At 37.7% G+C, this 21,829-nt stretch overlaps 1 protein-coding gene across 7 annotated transcripts in view; it reads right to left on the reverse strand.

Moving 5' to 3' along the window:
* Nucleotides 1–750: 750 nt before the first annotated feature.
* Nucleotides 751–21,829, reverse strand: part of GGNBP2 (gametogenetin binding protein 2) — a 32,843-nt gene continuing 11,764 nt past the window's right edge. For 2 of the 7 annotated variants that reach the window (XM_055577371.1, XM_055577372.1), the window contains 11 exons: nucleotides 20,196–20,294; nucleotides 16,160–16,285; nucleotides 15,957–16,070; nucleotides 9,148–9,357; nucleotides 7,941–8,115; nucleotides 6,322–6,516; nucleotides 4,362–4,509; nucleotides 3,900–4,025; nucleotides 3,669–3,817; nucleotides 2,456–2,704; nucleotides 751–1,400 (listed from right to left, as the gene is read on the reverse strand). In XM_055577371.1, the coding sequence (XP_055433346.1) occupies nucleotides 1,197–1,400; nucleotides 2,456–2,704; nucleotides 3,669–3,817; nucleotides 3,900–4,025; nucleotides 4,362–4,509; nucleotides 6,322–6,516; nucleotides 7,941–8,115; nucleotides 9,148–9,357; nucleotides 15,957–16,070; nucleotides 16,160–16,285; nucleotides 20,196–20,294 (1,795 nt within the window). In that variant the 3' untranslated portion in view covers nucleotides 751–1,196. The remainder of the gene's footprint in view (nucleotides 1,401–2,455; nucleotides 2,705–3,668; nucleotides 3,818–3,899; nucleotides 4,026–4,361; nucleotides 4,510–6,321; nucleotides 6,517–7,940; nucleotides 8,116–9,147; nucleotides 9,358–15,956; nucleotides 16,071–16,159; nucleotides 16,286–20,195; nucleotides 20,295–21,829) is intronic. The other 5 variants (XM_055577368.1, XM_055577367.1, XM_055577366.1 and 2 more) reach the window with 5 other exon arrangements.

A 21,829-nucleotide genomic window follows, 5' to 3' on the forward strand; every position in this document is an offset into this window, starting at 1 on the left:
ATCTGATTAGAAATCTGATTAAGTGGTAGAAAATCCACAAGGTTCACTCCATCCCCACTGCAGAGAGGTACTGACAGTCCCACCATTTGTCTGCTGCCCACCAAGTATTATCAACATGTAGACACAAAGCTGTAAGCACATGATTTTACTGAACCATTGACTCAACCTTTTAAATGGCAGCCAAATGCCACTCCTCGGGGAATCTCACCTTCAGTACTCACAGACAGCTTGTGAAAACAGTAACTGTAAAGCCAGAGTGGCTTTATTGTTGGAAACCAGATAAGGAACAGGCACTCACACAGATCGCAGTGTGGTCAGCTCTTAGTGGAGCCTTCTGCTCCCAGTTCTCTACCCACCGAGTAACTACTGACCAGGCAACCCCTGGATGAAATTCTGCCAAGTTTTGCTTCACTCTTCTAGTTCAATCTGAACCTCTGAATTTAAGGTGCTCTATGTTATGTTATCAAGGAGCATTATAAACAACAGCAGTTAAAAAATCTCACAAGGAAGTATGATGCTAGTCAGTATTTAACGGTATCGCAGCAAATTTATTCTCTCAGAACAAAAGACTGGACCCTGCTCTTCTCAGCTGTCAACTCTGACGAAGGGAAGAATTTTTGTCTTCAACAGCCTGTATCTCTCTCCTTATTTGCTCTTCATTCTCTCTAACATCATCACTGGTCAAGTACCAAGACCACAGGTGGCTAATTAAAATACTGCCACACATTAAGTAGAAACATGTACACCAAATTTTACTATGCGTATTAATAAATATTCTTTATTTTAAATTTTGCACATTGCGCTTTAACATTACATCCAAACATTTCGCAAGTGGATGTCTACTTTGTAAAACCATATATTCAGCTCATTGTCATTTCTGTACAGAAGTATAAGTACAACATTACTTTTTGCCACTAAGTTGCTTTTTAGTAAGTCTCACAGGAAGAGAAACATTTAATGAAAAGAGATGGCTTAAATCATATGGCAGGCCTGCGCAGCCACACAACTAAAGACACAAGCCTGAAGAAAGAACAAACTAATGAGGTTACCTCCACCGTCTCCCAAAACAAGAAAGAATCACATTGATTTAAGATAAAATTTTGCCATAAGTCACTAAAATTAAAGAGTTTTTTTGAAAGAGAAGGCGCAGTAGTCATCTTGAGTGTTTCATTGAAAGACAGAGCTATTTTATTTATTTAATTTGCTCCAGCCGTTGTCAACCAGCCACTACAAATGGGCCTCTTGTGATCATTTAAGCGGCAGTATTTATTAAATTTCTCCTTCAGATGCTGTCGGTATTGTTCTCTATTGCTGTAGAAAGACTGGTTATTAGCCATAAATGACTGTATTTCATCTTGTGAGATAAAGATTTCCTCATCTGAAGTACATTCAGACTCATCCTGCAAATTAAAGCAGTAGTTAAGACTATGACTTAAATGAAGAATGCAAAATGCTATGCTAATAGAAGACAGCTAAAAATTAAAGCAGGCTAGTTTTTAGTTTTAATTCAGTCACATAAAGCCTTTAAATAGAATGTTTACAGGATAACAAAATGTCATTCTGCCTTGGAAAGTACTAAGTAAAAATAAAATGCAACTCAACTTGATTTAAAATTCGATCTATAATTTGTCCTAGAAGCCTACAAGCAGACTACTAACACACCTTAGCCTTAAAAAGTGATTAATTAGAGATGGTTATAAATAGCTACCAAATCTTAAATAATCTGACTTTTCTCTGGCTGGTTCTATGTTGAAACATTTATCTCCACAAGTTAGGTAAAATATAACCTTTTTAAAACTTATGAAATATACAGTATCACCAACAAACTTTACAACTATATAAAAAAGCAAAAAGCTAGTATTCTAAAGGATTTGTTTCCCTTGGAATCCTGTAATGACTACAGGAAAGATGCCACCCTTTTCTTTCCTTGCCCCTCCTCCAAATTCCACACGAACTATGCCCTGGGTTGCTTGGAATCAGGTATAATTCATCTAAAGTATAAAGACTGCAAATCAATTATAAAAGATGCCCCAAGTTCAGTTAGGCTTTTATCCTACATGACATGAAGGTTACATGAAGGCAGTAACCCGGAAAATGGACTCTAGTTCAGATTCTATATACTTTCCTGGTCTGGAAGGTTGGCTACCATTAATTAGCACTCAGAAAGGTAGCTTGCTTATAACAACCCCCACCAAGGAGTCAGACTCTTAGACTTGATGCCAACTCTCTGTGCCTCTCCCAAATAGGCTCTTCTACCTTTGAGACAAAGGAGGACAAGGGAATGTGCTCCAGAACAGTTACACAGTGGAAGAGCAGGAATGAAGTCCCCCAAATAATAAAATACTGCTTAAGAGCCTCCTCCCATTCCCAATGTGAAACCCTCAAATACTGTCTCCTCCCACATCTATCCCATGAGCAATCAATTATCCACAAAAAGATATCATGGCTTACTTACAAGGAGTTCAACTAAGCTCTTGGCACCTTTTCCAGAATCAGGACCAAACGATGTTTCTGTGGGTTCTGCAAACTGTGGTACGTTTTTCCTATGCTCAAACCAAGGCAGGGGCTGCCCGCCCTTTTCAGAGCTGCAGCAGCTTTCAGGATGTGCGTCTTTGGTCTTGTCACGGTGAAACACTGTGTGCACGGTATTTCCTGAGGTCTCTCGAGTACCTGGATCTGTGATACAGCTTCCAAGCTTTTGGATCTGAAACCACAGCAAAAGTATCTCAGGTAAAAAGGCAGGTGGTGGTTGTTTAGTTGTCAAGTCGTGTCTGACTCTTTGCAACCCCATGGACTGCAGCGCGCCAGGCTCCTCTGTCCATGGGATTTCCTAGACAAGAATAGTGGAGTGGGCTGCCATTTCCTTCTCCAGGGGAATCTTCCTAATCCAGGGATCGAACCCAAGTCTCCTGCCTGACAGGCAGGTTCTTTACCACTCAGCCAAAGAAGCCCCAAAAGGCAGAGCATAATAGCAATGACTATTTTTTAAAGAAAAAATAAATGCCCTGAGAGTATGTTAAGATTTCACCAGGAATACAGAACAGCAGCAACAGCTGGCAGTTTCTAGGCATTTACTGCACAGTGAACACTACACCTCCCAGGTGGCTCAGTGGTAAAGAATCCGCCTGCCAACACAAGAAGCACAAGAGATAAGGGTTCAGTCCTTCAGTCGGGAAGATCCCCTGGAGTGGAAAATGGCAACCCACTCCAGTACTCTTGCTTGGGAAATTCCATTAACAGAGGAGCCTGGTGGGCTACAGTCCAGGGGGGTCACAAAAAGTCAGACACAACTGAGCACGCACACACAAACACTATACTAACCCATCAATATAATCTCATTTCATCTTCACAGAATCTGATCTGACAGGGACTATTATCTCCATTTTTACAGCAGGGAAAACAGATCAAGCAAACTGCTCAAGATCACAGAGCTAACACATTAGAAACTATTGTGAAAAAATGAATTGGATTTATGTCGCACGTGGACTGTTGGACAAACAACCACACATCAGACACACATGCCTATAAAAATCACAGGATGAGCAACCAACGGAACTGCATAGGTATTCATTCTAAAAACAAAAAAGCCTAGAGACTAAGGTGTGTAGCGACTAAGCCACTCCAAGGAAAAGAGCAAAGGTTTAAGAATGACACTTTATGACACTTACATGTTCATCACATTTCAACATCTTGCTTTTCTTTTTCTTCTTTTTATTTTTTCCTTTGGTGCTGTTCTCTTCTGAATTTGCCCAACATTCAACACAACTATCACCATCATCCTCTTTGTCTTCACAGTGATGAACACAGGAGTCATCACCTGCAGAAATCAGTCATTTCTTATTTATGTGCTTAACTCAGCCATGTAGCAGAAATAATTGGGAAGCTTAATCTGAACCTACCATGTTCGTCATGATTACAAATGCCTTCGGTGCAGGCGACGTCTGAACCCTCCCGAGAGCCTGTTTCACTCCCTTCCATGCTAGATGAATATCCACAATCACTACCATTACAGTGTGGCGATAAGCCTGGGAACAAATCGAGTGAGTTACTATTAACATGCCAATAAATATATTGAGACAAAGGATAACCCAAATGGGGACTACTTAAAAATTTCAAAACCGATGGCTTACTGAAAGTAAAAAGTACATTAAATAATGAAAATGTGACTGGAGACTTACTGTTTTTTATTTCATTATTGTTTAACAAATCAAATACCATAAGTGTTTGACTAAATTATATGATATTCTTGGGTCTATAAAGCACTTCCTAACTTTTAGGTTACAAGCTCTCTAAAAGCTCTTGTATTTAAAAGAAAGAAAGAATAAACTTAAGAATTAATATTTTTTAAACTATTTACTTACCTTTCTTTATTTTAGGGGACCCCAAAAGATTGCCACTGGAAGGACAGGTACAGGACGTGTTTTCATTGGTAACAATTACTTCTACACAACTGTTACCATCTTCAGTGCTGCCACAGGCTTTGCAGCTGTTTTCTATGAAGTCTGTTTCCTTTAAGGATTAATATTAAGAGATAGTAAAAATCTTTACCTCCATATGGCTATATTTTAATTTCCTCAACATTAACTAATTAGATAAAAATTAAAGAAAAAAAATACTATTCTCATGAAGATCATTAATTCATTTAAAAACCAGGAACCAACTAGAACCAAGTCAAGACCTTAATGGTATCAGGAAAGTCTACGACAACTGTTCTCAAAAGTGCGGTCTGCTGGCTCCGGGAGTTCCCTAGGTCAAAACCACTTTCATCCTAACACTAAGATGTGATTTGCCTTTTCATTGTCTTGACGCTTACACTGACGGTATAAAAGCAGTGGTGGGAAAAGCTGCTGGTGCTTTAGCACAAACCAAGACCGAGGCAACCAAAGTGTGTACCAACAGTCACTGTATTCTTCACTTGTCAAGCATTCTCATCGGAAATAAACAGAGATAAAAGGATATTTCACTTATAAATGTCTTTGATGCACGCAGCACTAAAAATATTAATTTTATTAAATACCAACTCATGAAGTAGAGGTCTTTTTATTAGTCTGTGAGAAATGCGAAGAACGCTTAAAGCATTTTTGATGAATACCAATGTCTGTCTGCCTCAAGAAGTGCCTGTGCAACAGTTTGAGTTGCAAGCTAAACTAGCTAGAACACCAACTTCACTTGAAAGAGAGGGTAAGAGACAAACTATGGTTATTTAGACGTGAATATTTAAAAGACATTTTCTCAAAAATAAATGAAGTCAGTCCAGCTCTTAAAAGAAAAAAACAGACAGTATTTGTTGTCACTGATCAAATTTAAACTTTCAAACTACAATTTGAATTTTGAAAACTTGTATATACAAGCACAATGAGATTGAAGCTTAAGACCTTTCTAATGGGAAGACATGATTGTCTGATACTATGTAATGAAATGTCAGCATCTGGGGAAATGTGCCTACCTCAGTGAACCATTATGTTTTCAAATGACCAGTGCATGATGTTACGGAATCATGCATGAATAAAATCTATTCAAACTGCTGATGGATTTTAAAAGTATGAAAGGTCACTTTAAGGTGTCAGGTTCCACACTATAAAAAATCTTTACGAAATTACCACCTGTCAAGTTATAATGCCAAAGAAGAATATCCACATCTAAAAAGGTTTATATTAAAATATTCCTCTCCCCTTTTCCTACCATGTATGAGTGAAGTCAGACTTTATTCACATGCTTTGACCAAGCCAACATATGCAAACAGACTGAATGCAGAAACAGATAGAGAGAATCTATCTGATTCCTTTTAAGCCAAATATTAAAGAGATTTGTAAAAATATAAAGTAAAGCCACCCTTCTCAAATTTCCCTAGAAAGCAATTATTTTTCAAAATATGTTATTCATGTTATCATTTAATAGGCTTATTATATTTAAAAGAATTAACAAATAACTTTAAATTTCTATACTTTAATTTCTAATACAATAAATGCTGATAAGTATAATTCACATAAACAAAAGCTTACTAGGCACCCTAATTTTTAAGAATGAAAAGAGATCCTGAGACCAAAAGTTGAGAACTGCTCTAGGTCATGCATGGAGATAACTTTTCACATTTGGGCTTTGATCTAACAGAATACTAAGGTCAGGTAGTAAGATACTACTAATTATTGAACATCGTCTTTATAAAACAAATGACATTAAAGAGGTTGTTATACAGACTATAGTAAGAAAAAAAGCCAACGTACAAGCCAGAGGAAACCATGTTCTGAGAAAGCACAGTGAAAGTGCTGAAATCTAGAAAAAAAGGCCATATATTGTCAAGTCAATATTAAGGAGTACTACCTTCTCTTGGCTTACTTCCTTTTCATCTGCTGTTTGTAAGGGAGTAGGGATATCACATACACATTTGTTTTTTCGTCTATTCTTCCGTTTCTGGCGCTTCTTTTCTTGCTTGAGTTCTCTTACTCGTTCCTCCTCTGAAAATTCTTCACAAAGTTGTTCCAATCGACTAATACCCTGTACTTTTTCCACAGTCATCTATTATAAAAAACAAAGCTGAGACTGAATACTGGCTCAAACTTCCCTTTATTCTCCAAGGAAATTCTCACTTGTTAATTTTAAATGATATCACACACACAGAAACTGGCATCTCATGCTGTAATTTTGTCCGGCAGTCCCCAAAAAGAATTTTAAATTTTAATACCTTAAATGATGACAGTCTTAAAATATCAGGAAATGAATGTACAACTAACTCCTGTGGGAAAGGGAGACTTACACATACTCCGGTTTGAATCCAGAAATATTCTAGTTTTAAATTTCAGAATTTTAACACAGCAAAGTAAACATTCATCCTATTTCTTCATACAATGAGAACACTATTTAACCTGATTAAATGATCTAGTTTCTGAAGACACAAATATACAAAGAGAAAAGGAATAAGAAATCTTTTCGGCAAAAACAAACACACATCTCCTCAGACTCCCCAGAACAATGTTTAAAGTCCAAGGATAGGCTTTTGAAAGAGTTTATAGTTCTCATACCATTCTCAAAAGGGACAGGTGACCAGTTAAACAGTTATGACCCTGCCCTAAAATATAACAGAATATTCACTAGCCAAAAATTTATATTCTACAGAGCATAATTGAAAAAAGACATTACTAAATCACAATACAAAACCCAATACCAGCATTATAAAGAGCCTTCAGTGTGCTTCTAAAAAGTAGCTCTCATATCATGGCATTCAGACAGCATTTACTTCATAGTACTGGAAAGAAGCAGGCAAACTGGGACTCATTAAATGTTTCTAATTTTGATGCTTATTTTTGGGCTGCTTTTAACTTGCCAATAGCTATGTTTCATAGCAGCTTCTCATTAAATAATCGTCAATTTCAGTTCTCTACTCTGAAAATGTCTAAAAAATCAAGGCTGGCAGTGTGACAGGTTTAAAAAACAAAGAAAAATCCAAACACTTGTTCTAAATTCCAGTTCTCCAGCCAACTCCTCTCCTAATCCTCCAGAGCCATGACCAGTGGATCACAGCTCTCTAAGGCAAGGTGAGAGCAGCAATTAACATTAAGATTCAGTCCACAGTTCACAACTCCCGTGGTGGTCCAGTGGATAAGAATCTGCCTGCGAATGCAGCGGACATGGGTTTGATCCCTGGTCTGGGAAGATTCCACATGCGGCAGGGCAGAGGAGCCCATGCACCACAACTACTGAGCCCGCACTTTAGAGACCCGGAGACCCAACTACTGAACCTGCAGGCCGCAACCACTGAAGCCCGCGCACCTAGAGCCTGTGCTGTGCGACAAGAGAAGCCACCACAGTGAGAAGGCCACAAGAAAAAAGCCCTCATGTAGCAAAGAGACCCAGTACAATCAAGAAATAAAGAATTAAAAAAAAAAAAAGACTCCATCTAATAACTAAGCAGTCCAGACACTGAAGCAGTCCACTGTTCTTACCTCAAAACTCTTGCGTAAAGCATCAACACCAAGATAGAAAAGCATCTGCCATGTCTGCTCTTCTGCCCGCAGTTTTTGCCAGATTCGATGCAGTCTTTCATAAAGATGAATTCCCAAGCAGGTCAGAACTTCTTCTTGAGCTATATCTATTGTCTTAGCATGCCTTTCTCTTCTCCTATAAATAAGAATAAATCACACATGTTTCCTACAACTCTTAAGCTGGAACAATAAGAGATTGATAACACCTCTCTGCAGGTTCAGGTTTTAAACATAATCTGCGTATCTAGTAAACAAACTAATAACAAGACATTTATACATTCAAACTCAACATATATATAAATATACAAGCACACATGTATATTACCAATGCAAAATACACATGCAAGTAGAACTTAGTCCTAATACTGCTAAAAAGAAGGTAATTCAGGAACTGGCCCTAAAGAAACGTTTTTGGGGGCACAGAAATGTCACATATTTAAGTGTCCAGCTCATAGCAGGCATGACAGTTCACCTTCCAATTATACCAAATGCCTACTTGGTTTTTGTTCTTTTTGATGGGGAATGGAGAAAGACAATGCCAAAGTGATTCAATCCTGGGCAAAAGCCCTCTAGGCTAGTCTTCACTAGAAATGATCACCAACTTCAGTGACAGAAGTGGTGTTTGTATTCTAAATGCCTAGCAGAAAACAGGCACTCAAATGACAGCTAATACACAAAACAGAGGGGGAGTGGGTTAAATGTATTCTGTGAACAATTCTTCCTGACTTTTACAACAAAGCCAGAGATAAAATTTTAGGTTCCTCTGTAATTTAATAATAACATCCACAGTTCATGAATTACATTCAGTAAAGTATTTCTTAAACCCCTGTTGCAAAGATCTTGTTTCCTATGCAAAAACCATCATTATAAACAAAATTTAAACATGGAAATGCATGGATGGAGGGGAGGAAAAAATCCCTTCTAATCATTTTCAAGTGAAAATGATAAGCTATAATAATGAAAACCAAAAAAAGCCGGAATTCCTACTTCAAGCAACAATAAGTAGACAATGGATCAACACTTTCTCCCTTTTTTTTACTCAACTAAATGCATATTTAAAAAAAAGCAAAATCTGTACAGGCACACTTTAATTTACACACATATGTACTGAGGCAGAAGGATAAAATGAAGCAAAGCGCTAGATAGCCCATTCTAGCAAATTACATACTCATACCCTCCTGCGAACTCTGGCTCAGCACGACCCAGAAGATGTGCAATGAAGTCTGTCTCACAGCAGACATGAATGTGTCGCTCATGTGGACAGCACCGCAAGCCTTCATAAAGTGCAGCACAGTAGCCCTTCTCTTTGCTGCAATCAAGTTCACCAATAAGGATATTATAGGCTCGCAGGACTTTATTTTTGCAATCAGTACAAAACCTGTTGAAAAGAAAAATTTCAAAATTCAGAACTGGCTGTGTAATTATTTCATGAGGTATTTAACAGTGTACTAGACAATGACACTCCCCTCCCATATAAAGCATTAAAAAAAGCCTCCACACACTGAAGTCATACACATATAAGGTAAATACACATTTAGGGATTACACAGCTATAGCTAGTTCTCCACTTACAAATGATTTTTAAACTAGAGAAACACATGGGCCTAAAAGAATGAAGCAGATAAATACCTGTTAGTTCATAAAATACATGCCCAGAAAATATTAGTTGCCAAGGACTATGTATCTTCACTTCACGAGCTATCTGTGCAGGTCAGAAATAAAACAACAGAGGCTACCAACCAATGACTCTAGGATCCCTCTCCTTTCAGTCTCTGAAAATAGTCGGTATCTTCAACCAGTCAAGTGTTAGTTGCTCAGTCCTGCCCGACTCTTTGTTACCCCATGGACTGCAGCCCACCAGGCTCCTCGGTCCATGGGATTTTCCAGGCAAGGAAACTGGAGTGGGTTGCCCTTTCCTTCTCCAGGGGATCCTCCTAACTCAGGGATTGAACCCAGGTCTCCTGCACTGCAGGCAGATTCTTTACTGACTGAGCTACAAGGGAAGCCCTTCAACCAGTAAACCTTGATTCAAATGTTTACATTTTAATAAATACATCACTAGCTAAGTATTAATATGTAGGGTGGGGAGGGCAAGAAGAATAGGAAAGTGGTACATGTATTTTTAGTTTACTGGTAATTTCCTAAATGTCAAGTTCTTTCTTCCACACACACAAAAAAGTATGTTTCTCAACACACACATAAATAATATATACAACATGTATGTAGAAATGTGGTTTCAACTTAAGTGTACTGAGAGAGCTGGACTGTGAAGAAAGCTGAGCGCTGAAGAATTGATGCTTTTGAACTGTGGTGTTGGAGAAGACTCTTGAGAGTCCCTTGGACTGCATGGAGATCCAACCAGTCCATTCTGAAGGAGATCAGCCCTGGGATTTCTTTGGAAGGAATGATACTAAAGCTGAAACTCCAGTACTTTGGCCACCTCACGCAAAGAGTTGACTCATTGGAAAAGACTCTGATACTGGGAGGGATTGGGGGCAGGAGGAGAAGGGGACGACAGAGGATGAGATGGCTGGATGGCATCACTGACTCGATGGATGTGAGTCTGAGTGAACTCCGGTAGCTGGTGATGGACAGGGAGGCCTGGCGTGCTGCGATCCATGAGGTCGCAGAGTTGGACACGACTGAGCGACTGAACTGAACTTAATGTGGTAAAAGTGTAGAAGAGCATGTGAAGTAGAAGAAGAACAATATTTTCTTCTAGAAACCAAACATCATTCAATCAGAAAAGAAAAAATAGAGTCTGGTCTATTTTTGAATTCCTAAAATAAGGAAGAATTCGGTCAGGTGAAAAAGCCAGGCTCACAATACTAGTAATTGGCTCTCTGAGAAGATTGGCTGTGATGGAATGAGGAAATTTTGCTCTCTATAATTTAAATTCATCTATCCAGGTGAGCTTATCTACTCCCACAGCGGTTCCCGTCAACATATCAACTCCACAGCTCCGCTCAAGGCTCTGTCCTTGCCTGAAGGCCAGACCCATGCTGAAAAATGTGGGACAACACAGATGTTCAAAACCAAGGGCAACACGGTCCCCTTCCTATGTTATCTTCCATAGGTGTTAAGAAATCACCATTTACACAGTCACCCAGGATGGAACCTCAGGTAATTCCAACTCCTTCTTAGTTAATTCCAACTCCTGCTTTTAGGGGTGGAGCCAATTGGTATCAACTCTTTCTTACACTGAGGAAGGTTACTTCTTTTCAATTCCCTCTGCCCTGTTTTAAATTGCCTAGTCAATTAAAAAAAAAAAATGCTTCCTAATACAATTCCCTGCTTCCACTCTTACTAGCTCTAATGCAGCTCTCATACCAAAATAATTTTTTAAAACATCTCATTACCTCACTCTCAGCTTAAAAACCTCCCCACCATCTACAAATAAAGTTCAAACTCGTTAAGGCCTCCGGTGCTTTCTTCTCTTACCCAACCTACTATTTCCAGACTTTTTCCCAAGACTCGCCTCTCCCTTCATGGTCCCTCTACACTGCCCTGCCCCCATACATATACAATATATACAAATGGACTACTTTCGTTTTTCTTTAATTGAAGTATAGCTGATGTATGATGATGTGTTAGTTTCCGGTGTATACCACAGTGATTCAGATACACACACAGACACACACACAGGTTCTTTCCCAGTCTTTTCCATAACGGTTTATTACAGAATATTGAATATAGTTCCTGTGCTATATATACAGTAGGATCTTGTTGTTTATTTATTTTATACGTAGCAATGTGTGTACCTGCTAATCCCAAACTCCTATTTATCCCTCCCCTATTCTCTTCCCCCTCTGGTAACCATAAGTTGGTTTTCTATGTCTGTGAGTCCGTTTCTGTTTTGTAAGTAAGTTGATTTGTATCATATTTTAGATTCCACATATAAGTGATATCATATGGAATTTGCCTTTGTGATTTACTTCACTTAATGTGATAATCTCTGGGGTTTCCCAGGTGGCTCTGTGGGGAAGAATCCACCTGCTAATGCAGGAGACACAAGAGATGCAGGTTTGATCACCAAGTCGGGAAGATCCCGTGGAGGAGGAAAATGGTAATCCACTTCAGTATTTTTGCCTAGAAAATTCCCTGGACAGAGAAGCCTGGCCACAGAGAGTCAGACACAACTGAGCAACTAAGCACAGAATATGATCATCTCCAGGTCCATCCATGCTGCTACAAATGGCATTATTTTGGTCTTTTTTTTCTGGCTGAGTAGTATTCCACTGTGTGCATGCATGGGCACACACATCATCTCCCTAATCCATTCACCTGTCAATGAACATTTAGGTCGCTTCCATGTACAGTGGACTACTTTGTACATAACTGATGCGTCCCTACTACAAAGTCTTTTTTTCCTTCTGCTTCCTCCCCACTCCCCTCCACATCCATCTCCATTTGCCTAAATCATACCCATCCTTAAAAAAGCCTCTTGCAATTTCCATAACTAAAATTCAACCTTCCTGTATTCCCATTATCTCTGACTTACACTTATCATTATAGCATTTACCCTTACAATGTCATACAATTATTTTGTTATGCACATCTTTTTGACCTAATAGCAGATAACTCTGTTTCTTGAAATGAATATTTGTTAAAACAGAAGCTCTAAGCCCACTTTGTAAACAGAAGCAATCATGTTGGCAAGTAAAGTTAAATCACTGTTTCACTAACAGTTAAAAAAGAGACACAGAAATACACAAAAATTAATTCAAAATGTGTTAAAGACCTAAATATTAAGACCTGAAACTGTAAAACTGTTAGAGAACATGTAACAATGGAATAGGTGATGACTTCTCGCATATGGAATCAAAAGCACAAGGAACAAAATAAAAAATAGACAAATGAGACTGCATCAAACCTAAAAACTTCTGTGCAGTAAAGGAAACAATAGAGTGAAGGACAACCTATGGAACAGAGAAAGTATTTACAAACCATACACTGGATAAGGGGTTAGTGTACAGAATGAGGAACTCTCACATTTCAATAACAGACAAAAAAAAAGTATGATTAAAAAATGGACAAAGGACATGAACAGACACTTCAAAGATAGGCTAGTAAGTACACGATAAAATGCTCAACATCACTAATCATCAGGGAGATGCTAATCAAAACCACACAAGATCACTGCAAGCCCACTGTATGGCCACTATCAAAAATTAGAAAAGAGAGACTTCCCTGGTGGCTTGGCAGCTAAGACTGCACTCCCAATGCAGGGAGCCCAGGTTCAATCCCTGGTCTGGGAACTAGATTTCACACACCACAACTAAGAGTTCACAGGCTCCAACTAAAGAGCCCTAATGCCGCAATGAAGACTGAAGACCCCAAGTGCATCAACTAAGACCCAGCACAACCAAATATATATATATATATATATATATATGTATTTTTTTTTTTTAATTAGAAAATAACAAGTGTTGTCAAGGATCTGGAAAAATTGGAACCCTTCCTTGCACACTGTTGACAAGATTATAAAGTGGCTGCCAGCATGGCAAATAGTATAGCATTTCCTTAAAAAATTAAGAATAGAATTACCATATAATCCAGCAATCCCAATTCTGGGAACACATACAAAAGAATTAAAAACGGAATCTCAAAGAGCTTTTGGCACACATCCATGTTCACTACAGCATTTTTCACAAAAGCCAAGATGTGGGAACAACCTAAACGTCCACTGGTAGATGGACACAGTGTATACATACAGTGGGACATTATTCATCCTTAAAAAGAGATAATTCTGTCACGTGTTAAAACATGGGTTAACCTTGAGGACATTATGCTAAGTGAAACAAGCTAAACACAAAAGACAAATATGGCATGATTCCACCTACATGAGTTATATGAAGTAACTGAACTCAAACAGAGAACAGAACGGTGGCTGGCAGGAGGTGCAGGGAGAGGGAAACGAGGAGTTTTTAGTCAATGGGTGGGTTTAGCTTCAGTCACGCAAGATGAAAAAGTTCTAGAGATCCAGTGCACAACAGCTAGTAAATAGTTGACAGTACTGTACTATACACTTAAAAACTGTTAAGAAGTAAACGCATGTTATGTATTTTTTATCACAATTTTTAAAAAGTCTTCCCCTTGGTGGGAGAAATGGTCTTAGACACAGAAATAAAATTACTTCCACATTTTGAGGCTATGAATGGTAAGTCTACATTTTTTTAGTAAATAAATGGTTAAATATCATATAATACCAATAATAAAGCTTGAAATATTTTTCCTATATCTTACTGCTTTAAATCGTCAGTTTAATGTTTGACTGTACATGATCGTTAAGTAGCATAAACATAAGCAAACAGTCATTTAAAATTTTATACGGAAGCTGTAAGAATGAAAGTGATTTTTCCTGTTTTCAAAAGTAACCTTGCACACAAATTAAAAAAAAAAGTTTCTTAAGACAGAGGTTTCAGAGTTTCTAACACCTAATTTCTAATAATGCACTATTATAGTACTTAACTGGCTAAATAGTGTCATAAAATCTTTATTATACACCGCTTAGAAAAATCTATTAAATAAAAATAAGATGTGCCAAGAACATCCACTATTCAGACCTTTAGAAATCATTTTCAACTGACTGTACCTCAAAACTCAAACTGTACCTAAAATAAGAACTGGATACACAGGAATAACAAGGACTTGCAAATCTGGCAGACACATACTCCGTGGTGTGCTTACTATGTGCCAGATACTGTTCTAAGTAAGTCTTATTATGCATCATCAATCCTAACAAATTTAATCTTATAATAAGTTCTATAGGACTACTACTATTTTTTCTTAAAAAAGAAAAACACGGAAGCACAGAAAAGTAATCTGTACAAAGTTATAATCAGTAGAACCCAGATTCACTGCAATCTTCCTTAACTGCTTCTAATTGTACTTCTTCCCCTGAATCCTTAATATATTTATAAAACGGACTCCACCTTTCCTATAAAATACTGCCCCCCAAACACAGGAAATATCTACAACCAATATAGGAAATTCCAAAATGTTATCTCTAGTAACTAGTAATTTATCACCCAAAAAAGCTCTTTTGGATGGGCCAATTCATACTGAATACAAGGAAATATATATTGAAAAAGAAAGGTATCTATGACGGACCTATACATTCACTTGTTTTACATTTACTTCCCAAACTCCAAATAACTGACATTCTCTATTCTTTTGGGTACAATCAACCAAAAAGGCAAAAAACAAGAAAGCTTGTAATTGAAAAAAGAAAAACACTTAATAAACTTAGTACGCAGATTAAGTCATTAGCTCATTGCCATATGAACACCAACCTTGATAATGCCAGTTTTTATAATTTACGTATGTTTTCTAGAAGCGTCCCCAAAGTAATTGTGTATATCTGTCCCAAAGACATAGGACGCATAACCACAAACCCAACATGTGACAAATTTTTATTGAAACAGTACAACGCCACCTCTAGATGACTCCTTTACCGGTTTCCTTTCCTACTGTACTCGCCCTCCCTATGAATTTGCAAAATTCATTACAAAGAATTTGGAAAATTCTTTGTAAAGTAGTATTCTAAAAAGAAAAATCTGAAGTTACTTTTATAATACACAAAGCACATGATTTCCAACTCTATTTTTAGCTCTTCACAAAGAAAAAATAATTGAAAATATTACTAAGTAAAAGCTGCTATTTTAACTTTAATTTTGAAAATGACATCATGAAACACATCCATCAAAAACAAGGAATACAAGAATTTCCACAGTGATTAAGTACACTTTATTCAATTCACAGTCACTCTGTGTTCCTTGAAAGGCTGGCCTGGAACCAACAGGTAAAACACAAGAAGGTCAACACTGAGCATCGTGCCATAAAGGAACTTCCTGCCCTAGCACTAAGCTCTGCCTGGCGGCAGGTATTAACGGGAGGGCTAGAGTACTATTACAGGAAGAAGGTGACTGACACCTAAAGCATCTTCCCACTACATCATCATGACCTTTGGACTTACCTGTGTTTTCGCAGATACGTTTCTAGCGTTTCTAAAAGACAACTAGAGTCAATTAAAACTACTTCATCCCTGCATTCTTGGGACATGAGTTCCCATACGTCCATCCAACAACCTCTGCAGAAAGAAACAAATTTTAGTGAGATGGAGGAATATATAATGGAAAAACATTTTAAAAAGCGGAGTAAAGGAGTGCTTGATTTTACCTGGCTGTTCCCTGGAAAGGTCCATAATGGAAAATGATCCTACACTTGCTGTCCTTCCTGTGGTCTTCACTACTCCTCTTATCTGTACTTAACTTCTCTGAACTGACACTGCTACTGCTCCCTTCACTGTAGTACAGTACAGTACAAAGCTTAGTGACACTGAGATGATCTGAAGGAATAATTTCTATAGTCTAAATTAAGATCATGAACTCTTTAATACATTAAGATATATTAGTAGGGTAAGTTTGCAAATTTGTATATAATTACATATTTACTTTAACCATATTAAAATGTTATTTATACAGGAGCTCATATCTTTACAGAAAAACATGTGCTCAACTATTACGTTTACTTGATAATAATTTAACATTTACATTTATCAAGATAGTAACTGTTTAATATAGTAAGCATTTTATGAGCATATCTACTTGGAATGTTAAAGTCAAAAGGGCTGAAAAAATTGCAAAATATTTTCACTTCTATGCATGGATCAACTTTCCACAAATTGAAAATGCTAACAAGTGTTGATCTACTTAATGTGATTTTATAGCTAGCCCATGACAACAAAATTCTTATCTACCTTCATATTTACAAGTAGCTGGGAAAGTCACAGATTAATCTAATTATAGTAAATAAAATTTTACATTTTTGAAAATAAAGATAGCATACTAAGATGAACACTTAACACAGCCTAAATTAGTAGTACTACACAAATAATTTTTTAAAAACTTACTAAAAACTTCCCAGACTCTCCCTCCCCCACAGGTTTCAATGTGGCGCTGGTCACGCATTTTGCTTTGTTGCAGATGTGCATTCCAAGAGAAATGTGTTTCTATTTTCCATTCAATGATAGTCTTCTTGATTTTTCATGATTCTGAACAACTGGCTCCTGCCTGTTCTTCTGCAGGTCTCACTAGTCCTAGAAATTCATTACCTGGGATGCTTGAGATGGAAACACTTCTGAATCTTTACTTAACCTACTTTCTATAGCTAAATAGGTATTTCTCAACCCCCTGCCCACCATATAAGATCAGACATACAATTCAGCTCCCTAGTCTCATCTCACAAGGGCTCAAGAAAGGGTGAATGGTCCTTGTTTTTGAAGCAAACACCACCTGCTCTGCCTTGCATGTTACATCCTTCTACACTCATCTCCCAAATTTCAAATTTTCTAATTATGCTTCAGTGATCCACATAACTCTCAAATTCTCAGTTTTGATGAAAAGGGCTGGGGAATGACTATTATACCATCAGAATGTGAAAACATTATTCTAAAACGACTTGAAAATTCTATAACTCAAATCAAGATTTTATCCATAATCTCTCCAAACCAAATGTCTTTATACCACTTCTTCCTGTCAAGATCAAGCTTTCTGAAAAAGGGAGTCTTTTCACTTCTTTGTTCTACTTCCATACTTTCCACTGACAGCTTAGTCCATTAAGACCCTGCAATGCATGCATTTTTCTACACATTCTGATCTGGATTCTGATGCATTCAACCACAGATCCGCTCATCAAGATCACCAATTATCTTGGTGTTGCTATATCCAATGGACTCTGAGGTCCTTGATAACTCAGCAACCTTCAACACAGCTGTCCAAGTCCCTGCCCCCCAAAACACTCTTTTCCCGTGGTTTCCTCCTGCCTCTCCAGCCACTCTCTCAAGTTTCTTTAGACTTATTCTTTCTTACCATTAAACTGAAGTCCTCAGCATTCCTTTCTGTTACCCTACTCTTCCTGTAGGTGATCTTATATGGCTGACCACTGAACAACACGAGGCTGACTTGTGCAGGTCAACTTACACGTGGATTTTTTTCAATAGTAAATACCACCGCACTACACAATCTGCAGTTACTGAATATGAAGACATGAAGGAACCATGTATAATATATGAAGTTGCCAACTAGCAGTTACACTCGAATTTTCCACTGTGTGGAGGGTCTGTGCTCCTAACCCCTGTGCTGTTCAAGAGTCAGCGGTACACCACTCATCAGCTACAGGCCTACAACCCGGGCCTAGACCTTTCTTTCAGACCACAAACTTACTCCCAGACAATAACCTGGGTTTGCTTGTATGAATATGAGAATACTCTTAAGACTGAACTGAACTGTTACTATTGGTTAGGCTAAAACCTAATTAACTGTATTATACCTTCCCCTGAAGAAAATGAAACGGGGGAACAACAGTGGAAAAATACAAAAAGTCATAGTAGCACAGAATGGTGGTGACCATCCAAAGTGGAGGAGGAGAAGTCTTGGCTAAGCAGACTATTCTCTCTGACCAGCTATCCATGTGGCACAGGGAATAACTGAAACTACCTTAGGAGGTGTTGCTTAAGATCAACTAACTCCACTCACACTGATTGCATAATTCAGCAAACAATCTTCCAAAACATTTGGCTTCCGATGTGGTGGGGCTAGAGCTGACATTGGATGTGAAGCCTGTGGAGGTATGTTTTTTATTTCTAAGCTGAAACATAGGCATACACAGCTATATGTCAATTTAATGAAAATAATCGATGAAGCAAAGTCAAGAACAAGAGAGCAATGGAATCCAGAGCAAAAGTGGAACGACTGGTCTTTGTAGGAAGGTAGCAATGAGCACAGATGTTTACGATGTGGGGTAGCTCTTGCTTTTCAGTTCCTCAGTGACAAACATTCATAATCAAGAAACAGAAGGCAGCCTTTGTATTGTATCAGACTATTCTGTGGTTTTAGTCAACAGGTTATTCAGATAAAGGTTACTGTCCAATGAAAATCAGACTAAATTCTGCACTCAGAGAGTCAGGAATTCTTTAAAGATACTGGTAAATCAAGTATGTGAAATAATTATCCTTAGATAACCATTTGAGGTTGTACAGAGCTTTACTGCATTTAGAGTTCTCACATTTAGAAATCATGTGTGATTCTTATGTAAATCTTGATTCTAACAAATCAACGTAAGAAGACACTTTCAGAGAGAGTCGGTGAAACGTGAATATGAACTGGGTATTACATTATTGCAGTTAAGTTTTTGTTAGGTGTTATAATGGCACTGTCATGAAAGAAAATGTCACTGTATTTAGAGATGAATGTAGTAGTAAAATAACATGATGTCTGGAATTTGCTTTAAAATACTTCAGCAAAGGAAAAGGCGAACAAATGAAATAAATGTGGCAAATCCTGGTAACAACTGAGTCTGGGTAAAGGTATTGGGGGCAATAGGGTCCTTGTATAGTCTCTCTACTTTTCTATGTGTTTGACAGTCTTCATGATGAAAGTTTAAAAAAATTTTTTTGTTCCTGAGTATGGGGGGAAAAAAGAGATTAACATACCACCACCTGGTCATCCAGATCTTTTTACCAGGGAGGAAAATGTCAACAATACTAACGAGATGTTCAAAAAACTAACTTCTAAAATTAATTCAGGAGCACAGTTTTATATCATCCCATTCTCCCCTAAAGTTACTTCTTAGAAACTCCCTTCAAATTCCATGACTTCTCCTTACCACCCACCCCCAACCCCAAGCAATTGTGAAGGGGAAACTTGACACTGAGCTGGGAGAAGGGGGCAGCCTTGGGCACTGTAGCATCTAACCAAGAAGAAAACTGCAAATTAGTTACATAAATTCACATTCCTTTAACTAACTCAAGGGTTTTTTCGTAAATCCTTGATAAATTATTAGGGAGACCTAAAGACAAGAAAGACAAGAAAAATAATTTATACAACTATTAGGTTAAAAAATGATACCACTACTGTGAAAAAATTAATATTGGCTACATAAATTTACACAAAGATCTCAACCTCCTTTCTCTGAAACACATTTAATACAAGGGAAAAAAATTTTTAGAAGTCAAACTTATACTGAGACCCTATATAGACCCAATGCAAAAAGAACTAGGAGACATATTTATTTTGACCAATTATATGGTGTTCTATTTTACAGTGTAAACAATTAATGAAATAAAACTAGCATTGTTTCTTCTCTTTTTACCAAATAGGATCAACATTTATAATCTTAACACTAACAAAGTATCTTGATAATCAATTTTACTTACCCCAAAGGTTTTGGTTTGTGCGTGTCTAAGGAGTGCAACTGACATCTCTTGTTCTTTTTACTTTTTGGAATAGCATCTATCATGTCATTTAGCTTGGACCTAATAAATAAACAAATAATAAAAAATAAATAAACCATTAGAGGTCTGATTAACATTAATTTTTCTTTAGAATTTTCAAAATCTTTATGCTCTTTAATGAGAAGTATATTTAAAGTATTACAGACATATCACTTTGAAAAATTCTCTTCAAATGAACTCTAACCCAAGAGTCTATACAATTTTATTCCTATTCCATTCCCAGACTATCAGAATGTTGAAGGAGGCCTGCTCTATTCAACATACTCTTTCCCTTAGTCTGCATCCATCTCACTCATCCCTACGTCTGCACTGTATCTAGCAGTGTGCCTGGCACTCCAATATTTTATGACTTATTGCTACCTGACACTCAGCCATACTCCCTTATCCAAACTTACACTATCCTTGACAATTCCCTGGTGGTCCAGCGGTTAGGACTCTGAGCTCTCACTACCAAAAGCCCAGGTTCAATCCCTGCTCAGGGATCTAAAATCCCACAAGCTGTGTAGTATGGCCAAAAAAAAAAAAGAGGAGGCGGAGGTTAATTAAAAATAAAATAAACAGGGGATTCCCTGGTGGCTCAATGGTAAAGAATCTGAGTGCCAATACAGGAGACATGGGTTCAATCCCTGTTCTGCCAAGATCCCACATGCCATGGAGCAACTAAGCTCATGAGCCACAACTATTAAGCCTGTGCTCTAGAGCCCGGGAGCAGCAACTATGAAAGCTCACAAGCCCCAGAGCCCGTGCTCCATAAGAGAAACCACTGCAATGGGAAGCCCACACACCACAACTAGAGAATAGCCCCACTCTCTGCAACTAGAGTAAAGCTCGAGTAGTAACGAAGACCCAGCACGGTCAAAATAAAAATAATTGTTAAAAGTCCTAGCTCATATAGCTAATAAGTTTTTAAAAAATAAATAAAATAAACATACATTATCCTTGATGAAGAGCCTTCAACAGATATTTTATGCAAATATAGAAATACATAATGCTAAACATCCAAACCCTGAATCCAACCAATAAGCAAAGGTTGTCAACTCTTAAATATATCCAGAATTAGATAATTTCTCATCACCGCCACTGTTATGACCCTTGTCCAACTCGCCTCTCTAGCAGCTGGAGTCATCTTTCCAAGTCAAAAATCATATTGTTCTATCTCTATTTAGAAATCCTTCAAAGCTTCTTTTCTCAGGCAGAATAAAAATCCATAATCTCTACCACCACCATCAGACAGCTTCTCTTATCCTATTCACACCACTTACCCTTTGGTGATTTCACCTTATAGGTGGGTGTGTGGATACGTGTGCGTGTGTGTATGTACATATGTATACATACATATACATGTGTATGTGTGTGTATATATATGTGTATATATACATATGCATATGCTGATGGCACAAATTTATATCCCTAGGCCAGAACTCTCTGAACTCTACTTGCACTCCCAATTGCTACCTCAAATTAACATGCCCAAAAGTCAGCTCTGCGAAATTGCTCCTCCTAGGACTTCTAAGGTGGTCTAGTGATTAAGAATCTGCCTTTCAGTGCAGGGGACT

This window comes from Bubalus kerabau, chromosome 4, assembly GCF_029407905.1.
Source record: "Bubalus kerabau isolate K-KA32 ecotype Philippines breed swamp buffalo chromosome 4, PCC_UOA_SB_1v2, whole genome shotgun sequence".
In the NCBI taxonomy this organism is placed as follows: Eukaryota; Metazoa; Chordata; class Mammalia; order Artiodactyla; family Bovidae; genus Bubalus; species Bubalus kerabau.